Source organism: Galeopterus variegatus, unplaced genomic scaffold (genome assembly GCF_000696425.1).
Source record: "Galeopterus variegatus unplaced genomic scaffold, G_variegatus-3.0.2 Scaffold782, whole genome shotgun sequence".
In the NCBI taxonomy this organism is placed as follows: Eukaryota; Metazoa; Chordata; class Mammalia; order Dermoptera; family Cynocephalidae; genus Galeopterus; species Galeopterus variegatus.
In genome coordinates, this window is record NW_007726893.1 from 5,589 (window position 1) to 13,669 (window position 8,081).

At 33.7% G+C, this 8,081-nt stretch overlaps 1 protein-coding gene across 1 annotated transcript in view; it reads right to left on the minus strand.

The window, feature by feature from the left end:
* Positions 1-461: 461 nt before the first annotated feature.
* Positions 462-8,081, minus strand: part of ZNF804A (zinc finger protein 804A) — a 63,126-nt gene continuing 55,506 nt past the window's right edge. The window contains exons 3-4 of the mRNA XM_008572412.1: positions 6,084-6,214; positions 462-4,162 (exon numbers count right to left, since the gene is read on the minus strand). Coding sequence (XP_008570634.1) covers positions 919-4,162; positions 6,084-6,214 — 3,375 coding nt within the window. The 3' untranslated portion in view covers positions 462-918. The remainder of the gene's footprint in view (positions 4,163-6,083; positions 6,215-8,081) is intronic.

Sequence of the window (8,081 nt, forward strand, 5' to 3'; positions counted from 1 at the left end):
ACTGAAAGTCAATATAATATATTTGATAATTTTAACATACAAAAATGTTATAAGAGCTTATACTAGTTGTTTGGCACCTCTTGTCTACCAGTCCTATTACAAAGTTGGTGGAATACTACACACTTGGTATGTTTTTGAGTTATTATCCCCCAGATACTAACATTATTTTAACATGAATTTTCATGATATATTGTCTAAAGTGATGGCCAGCAGTTCAGTAAATATAGTAAACTCTCAATATATAAGCAACATTCGAATTAATAGAAAAACAAATTCATTCTCTGTTATACTTATTCTGAAAGATAGTTTTCTGATTTAAGTATTGCAAGAGCTACAAAGATATTTTGTTGGGCCCTGGAGGTCTGGAGATGCCACTGAACAGAAGAAATAATTTAAGTCCAATACTGACTGTTACCACAAATCCCTAAAACAGTGAAAACTATCTAAAAACAAAAGGTTGATTTACTTAGTTAACAAAAATTTATTGCAAGAGATATTTTTCACTGAATTTACAGTTTCAACGAATATGGTACAAAACATAGTGCCATCAGCTCTGTCTAAACATTAAATAGGTGCAAATACATAAAGATTTAAAAAAAGGAGCATACTTTACAACATAAATTACAATACTATAAATATATTTTATGTACATTATACATACTCTTAAGACATCATTTTTATATACAGCATATATTGTATTGATTTTCAAACTAGTCAGTGCTTTAATAATATTATATATCAGAAACTTAAGAATTTATTTGCATCATTACACTTACAGTAAATGATTTCAAATCAATAAGGCCATATTTTGGCCAGTTTATTTCCAGAAGTTAAATAGCCAGTTATCCAATTAGATGAACAATCACGCCTATAGCAATAGTTCTGCATTAGTAGTTTCTTCCCCCTTGATGGTGATGACTAGAAGAGGGGTTGCAGAGGGATGACAGCGGGGTGTGGGGAAAGCAGTGAAGGAAAGAGTGCATGGGGTAAAGGTGGGAAAGCCAGATGGCTAGGATGCAGAACCGAAGCTGGAATGATTGGTATCTGAGAAGGAGCAACAAGAGTTGGCTGGTTCCCAGGACAAAGCCTCGGTCCTACTGGTCCTACTGAGATCTGAGGTAACGGTGTTCTGGTGAGAGCTGGGACTTGGGAAAGAAACTGTTGGTGTGGTTGAAGCACTTTAAAGGTTCCTGCAGCTGCAGCTGCTGCTGCAGCTGCAGCCGCTGCAGCATGTTGCTGCAAAACAGTGTGATGGATAGTGGTCACAGAGGTAGAACAGAAGGGCTGCTGCAAAGGCAAAGGCTGCAGAGGTGGGCTGGAGGGTGGGAGGGAAGCTGGAGCAAAGGTAAATTTGACCTTGTTTGCCAGCATGTTCGGCTGTATAATGTGCTGATACACCTCACATGGTAGATTTTTGAATTTGTCGTGATTTTCTAGTGGGATCAATAATGCTTGTTCTGGTAAAGCTAATGGAGCCAGTATCTGCTCAGTTGTTACAAAGGTATGACCACTGACATGTGCTTCCTTGAATGGTAATGGTGGTTGGGTGTTAAGGATTCCTGAATTATAGCGCAGCCACTCAGTTGATGCCTCATTCACCTTTCCTTGTGGAAGGGCCTCAGCCAGTTCATAATGGCAAATGTATGGTCTAGGCTGTGACTGCCTAAAGTTCCTTTCAACATTAGGCACCTTGAAAGGAATTTGCTTTTCATTCGTATTTATATTCTCATTTTTTTCTTTGTTTCCAAGCAAGGTATTATCAATTGCTTCTTTTGTTGGGGAACTAGCTACAGTGACAGATGTGGTGGGATCCTCACTGGAAACCTCTGATGGTTCACCAGAAGTGGTCTCCATTACTAAATGCTCAGTTTCACCATTGGTTTCAGAAGGGAGGGGATTGCTAGGGTGTAAAGCCAGTTTGTTTCTTACTCGGTCAGTTTGTTCTGAGTTCCTTTCCATATTTGCAGCTTCTTGTGGTTTTATTTCTTCTTTTTTGTCTTCATTTATTAACTCATCCAGGTAACTTACAGAAGAATTGCCTTTCATGTGATCGTCTCTATTTTCTTTTAGTTTTGAAGTTTCCAGCCCAGTGTGGAATCTGCTTCTTTTTCTCCTCCGTTTCTTTTTAGGCTTACAGGAAGCAACAGAAGCACTTGATGGCCTCAAAAATTCTTCAGGTAAATAATTCTGTCCATTTAAACTTTCATCTGAAGAATAAGAATATGAATGTTGTCTACGTTTTCGATGGAATCTTTCTGATTCATTCATGAGAGAATTGTAACCTCTTTTTACAGCCTGATTCTGGCTCTTGCGTTTCATGTCATTTTGAAGAACTAAGTGTCTGTGATCTGGACTAAAGCTAGACATTTTGGCTTTCCAACAACAGTAAGTTTTAGAGTATGTTAAATTATGTTTCCCAGAATGTATCATTGACGGATTTGATTGTCCATTTAAAAGTATTGCGTTCTTTTTCCAGTGGTTTTTAGAACTGACAGCATCATTACCACTGTGTTCAGTATTCCAGGTTTTACACATTTCTTCATTTTCACTTAAGGATGTGGATGGTGATTTGGTCTTTTTATCAGGTAACTGATGTGAGTCTAACAAATGCTGTGTAGCTAAATACTGTTTTTCTGAAATTGGTTCTAGCAGATTTTTCCTAGTTGTATTTGTGTAATTATTCTCCCTTTCCATTTTGCAGTGAGTTTCTGATTCTTTGGTTTTCTCCCCACGATGATGCTGACATAACTTTCTTCGTTTTTTCTTTCTTTTGCTTTTATGGAACCAGTACTCATGAGTATCTTTCAGCCTTATTTTGCTGTATTTCTCATCTAGAGTGTCCTGTTTTTTTTTATTTTTAGTAAAATTATATTTTTCTGCTTTTCTGATCCTACAGGGAATATTTTTATAACTATTGCCCATATTCTCATTTTTTCCAGAATCACAACTGCTAGAGATTGCATCATCAGCCAAAAGAGGATTGACTTGGGTGTATTCAGTTCTGCTGCCTCCAGTTTTATAACCAGTGAGTACTGCAGTAGATGTGTCCTTGCAATCTGAAGCTGGTCCCTTGCAAATGCCTTCTCCCTTCTGCTGAGAATAAAGATCACTTAGGGGCAACTTATTTTTATCTTGATTATTGTTTAATTTAGTGGATTTGAAGTCAAAACAGAGAGGATTACAGCTGTAGGAAATTGATGGTTCAGTAGTTGTGTAAACCAGCATTTCTGACGGCCATTGAAGAACTGTCGACCCAAATTTATTAAGCACAGGTACAAATGGCTCATACTGTCTATTATGTAAATCTTTGTTTTTATGTAAGGTTGTACTATCCTCTTTAGTATTTGGAGGGTCCAATGTCTCAGAATCATTTTTGTTTTCAACTTCAATTGTGGATGCATCATTATTCTTAACATTTTCCTCTGTGGTGGTTTGTACAGATACAAAATCATTAGACATATCTAGAATTGTGGATTTATTTTCTAACAACTCAGAACTGTAACAAATCATAGGTACATCTTTATTAATAATAACATCTTCCAGTGGTACTTGATCTGCTAATGGGATTGAATTCTGGCAATTATCTGCATCAGAAGATAAAGGGAGTTGAAGGCCAAATGAGGGTAATAGTAATGTATCTTTTTCACTAGACACGTCTTTCATGTCTTGAGTTTGAGCAGTTTCTTCATCAGTGCACGTTGCCTCTGGTGGATGGACAGAGTTAGCTTTCTCCTCAGAACTCAAAAGACCATCTGTTGGTGAAGATAGCTGAAGATGACAAGCACCAGGGACAAATCTACTTTTTCTGCTAAATCCTTTTTCCACAGAGGCATCATCATTGTATTCAGAGAAGGCTGCAGCTGAGGACTCCAGCTTCAAGGATGCTTTCTTTGGAAATGCAAAAGAAAAGCCAATTTTGTTTCTGTGAATTCCCTGGGCTTGATCCCCAAGTTGCTTATTTTTCGCTGTATGATTATTTGCGCTTTCTGGATCTGCAGCAACAGTGGTAACATCTTTAGTATTCTCTTCACTATGAATCAAAGTATATTTAAAATCTTGCTGGCTATTAACTGAATCCACGACAATTCTTTGGGAAATTTCATCACAGTTTTCTCTCACAGTAACAGTTGTTGACTTGAACATGGGGCCACTTCCAGGAGCACTAAAAATCCAAACAGAACAACAAAAAAGGAAAAGTGTATGTTAAGTAGGACACTTTTGGCAAAAAATATTCAAAACACACCTTAAAAATGGCGTTAAATTTTTTTCAATTTTTAAAGTCTTTGTAAGAATTGCTTTCACATGATGAAATTGCCTTCCACCGTGCCACAATACTTAATTATTGGTTATTGTTTGGGATAACTTTAAGATGTCCTGAAATTACTTTTGTAGCTATTAATAGAAATGTCTAGGATATTCCTAAACTCTCGACCAGTGCTTTCTGACCAAGATTTTCTACCCCCATGGCCTCTTCAGTGAAATTTTGGAGTTTTGTAAAGTTCTCTAAGGTAAAATTACTTTTAATTCACAAATACTTAACACTATTCATGCATATGGAAAATATAAAGATGATTAAAAAAAAAAAACACAACCCTCAATCATGACCTCAGAAGGCGTGGGAATTCTGTTTGACAATTTCAACATTCATTAAGCATCTACCACAGTATACTATAAATAGTGAGTACTAGTTAAAAGAACTATACAGACCAGCACATGATATAAGAAATGGCTAAATCTTATCCTTACCCAAACAGAAACATGTTGTGCAGAATTTTACCTACTATTCTAAAAATTCAGTTTTTTAGAAGTTATGAAAGGACAAAATATTTCAGTCGAATATTTTCATTACCTAATCACTAACACAGTGTTCTGTATCACTGCCTTATCTGCTGCTAAGTAATGACACTTTCTATTTTGCATCTCTAGAAGCACAGAATTATTGGGAAAATCATGTGTTGTGTGTGTATGTGTGTCTCTTTTTTTATCTGTGAGTATGTATAATGTGAAATATGTGTACCATACTGAGGATAGTAATTTAGATAAGTACTGCTTTTTTTGAACATATTTTAATACCTCTAGTTCTCTTAATACATTAGAATGTATATTTGCAAATGCTAATTACAGAGTATTAAATTACATAGATCTTATGATTCTCTACAGCATATACTTGCACTTGAATAATTTTTACCTTATTACTATAGAGAGTAAACGTATCTGGTCAGTATAACTGAATAGCAGTTATTTTTGTTTTTAACAGTTCCATACAGAATTCTAAATACATCTAATTTTATTTTGATTTTTACAAATCCCTTACTATGTTTTGTTATATTGATGTATCTCATAACACTATTTAGTATAAAATACATTTCATATAAAATAGTTTTTTTATAGACAATAATAAGAAAGGCCTTATTAATTTGGGGTAAAAATAAAAGACACTTTAAAAAGTGATCTTTTAATAACATTGCCCTGTATTGAATTATAAGGTCTGAATTATAACACTGGTCACATCTAACAGCTGCTTACTCTTAGAAGCAGGTCAAAGTTTAAGAGTTGTGAACTTCTAAATGTCTAGTTATAGTTTATTCGCAGTGAAGCTAATTTTGATCTGCTTCTGAAATGCACAGGGTCATCATGACCATCATGACCTTTTTTTTTTAAATTTTAAAGATAATTCCAAATAAAAGTTCTCTGAATTTTTGTTTTAAAAAGTAAGTTCGTCTTAAAACTTCTTTTAAAAAAAGGTCATGAGACAGTACCTTGCTCTCTTCTTCAAATGTTTTGAATTTCACCAAGAAAATAGGGTAGCTTTCAACTAAGATAGCTTAAATAACAGCATAATAAAAAATTTACTTTTTACAAACTAAAATTATAGAATTTTTTTTATTGAAATGTGCATTAAACAGGTGTTTGCATAAAATTTAAATTCAAATTACTGTTTACAGCCCACAGAAGGCCATGAAAACATGTGTGCCTTATTCTGGGTACAGAAATATATAGATTTGTGCTCTTTATTTCTAACCCCCTAAACCCCCTTTTTTTTTGTCATGTTTTAGAAAACTTAACATTCATTGCACACTCACCATACAGTTTCCTTTCTTAGCTCAGCCAGCTTGTGCAGGCGTTGGAGTGCTTTTTCTTGTTTTCTTTCATCTTTCCTGGACTTAGATGCTACATTTCGAGCAAATTCCCTTTGTTTCAGTTCTTTGAGCCGCTATTAAAAAATATGGAAATGATTACTAGTATCTGAGTCTATGGCAATGTTCAAGTTCTATTGTTGTTGTTGGGCCTTTCCAATACAACATCTTTGACCTCATCAAAGGAAAACAACATTCACAATAAACCACTTGTAACAAAAGTATTTTCCTGCATTTTGGCTTGTGAAAATGATAAAAAAAAATTACATTATAGTAAAAGATATTATCTATGCCTCAGGAAAATTGAGATTGAAAATTTTCATCTCTTCTTGTTGGTTGTTGCCAGCTAAGTTTCTCTGACCAATTTAGATGAAGCGTTAGAGTCTTGTAAAACTCTGATTTTCAAGCAAATTCAATTTTGCTTCTGCGTTTCAGTTATCTGTATAATAAATATCCTTGTATTTTGTTGTGTTATAAATTAGAAAGTTATCTGGTCCTTTTCATATTTTCTAAAAGTAAATGTCTTATGTTAATCCATAAGAAAAATGATCTCTACTGATATGATTTTTATAAATCCCTTCTCTCAAATACCAGGCACATTTCTCAAATAATGAAAAACCTTGGAAGAAAATTGATATTANTCTCTCAAATACCAGGCACATTTCTCAAATAATGAAAAACCTTGGAAGAAAATTGATATTATTTTTCTGGAAATCCTTACCACATTGGGCATTATTTTTCATTGGAATTAAAGGAGGTCATTTTCTGGGTTGAAGGCCAGAAAAAGAGCATCCGAACTTGAATAGAATTGATAAATAGCCATGTATGTGATATGATTTAAGAGACATGAAAGTGGTCCCATGATCCAAATATTTTCACTATGTACTTTCATGGAGACAGTGTATATAGTTATTAAAAATGATTAAGGTAGTATTTTTTTCTGATGGCTCATATTGTTTATGCAATTGGGATATGTGTCTTAGAGTAGGACTCTAAGAGAATAAGACACATACTAGTCACATTTTAATGAAGTGATTGAATAAAGTTTAAACAAATGCCTTATACATATATACTGATGTATAACAGGAGCTTAGAACAACACATGGTAAAGTGCTTGATCAGGGCATATTACTTAAATTATCATGTGAATAACTTAGATCTTCTGAATTAGCAATTTTTCATCTATCCCAAAAGAAGTTAGTCATTACAATTAAATAATATTAGATTCCTGGTGATCCTGGACTGTGGCTCTTAATTTCATCTACATAATACCATGTAGCTTAAGCTATATATAACATATAAGTAACTTAAGCTTCAAATTATCTCTAACATTTTAATTGATGGGATTTACATAAGGTATGCATGTGTGTGTGTGTATCTGTACATCTCTAACTATCATCTATCTGTCTGTCTAGCTAGCTACATCTGTGTGATTATTTTAGGATATTATTTAATTATGTAAAGATATTTTGAGAGTGCTCATATGCATTGACAGATTTGTGCAGAAGTTTTTTCACAGTAGAACTTATTGACAAAATAAAAATTTAACAAAAAAAAAAAAAAAAGAACTTAGACAAAAGATAGACCATGTCATAAATGTCTAAATTGTAGAAATATTTCATAGAAGTAAAACGTTGATGTCATTACTTTGATATAACTGTAAATAATATCTACAACTGTAGAATATGCACTAAATTATTTATTAATCTTAAAAAGCAAATCTAGAATTAGAGTATAATAAGTCAAGAAAGTTTTACTTCTAGATTTTAGGTATTCCTAGTCTTGGTCACTTCTATTTCTTAAAGCCTGAAGTAATATCAAGACTCATTCAACACACAATTATTGAGCACTAGTATCAGTTACTCTGTTAAATAATTGGGATTTTAAAAAAATGTGAAAAATGTCTTTACCTTCATAATATGTGTGTGTGTGTGTGTGTGTGTG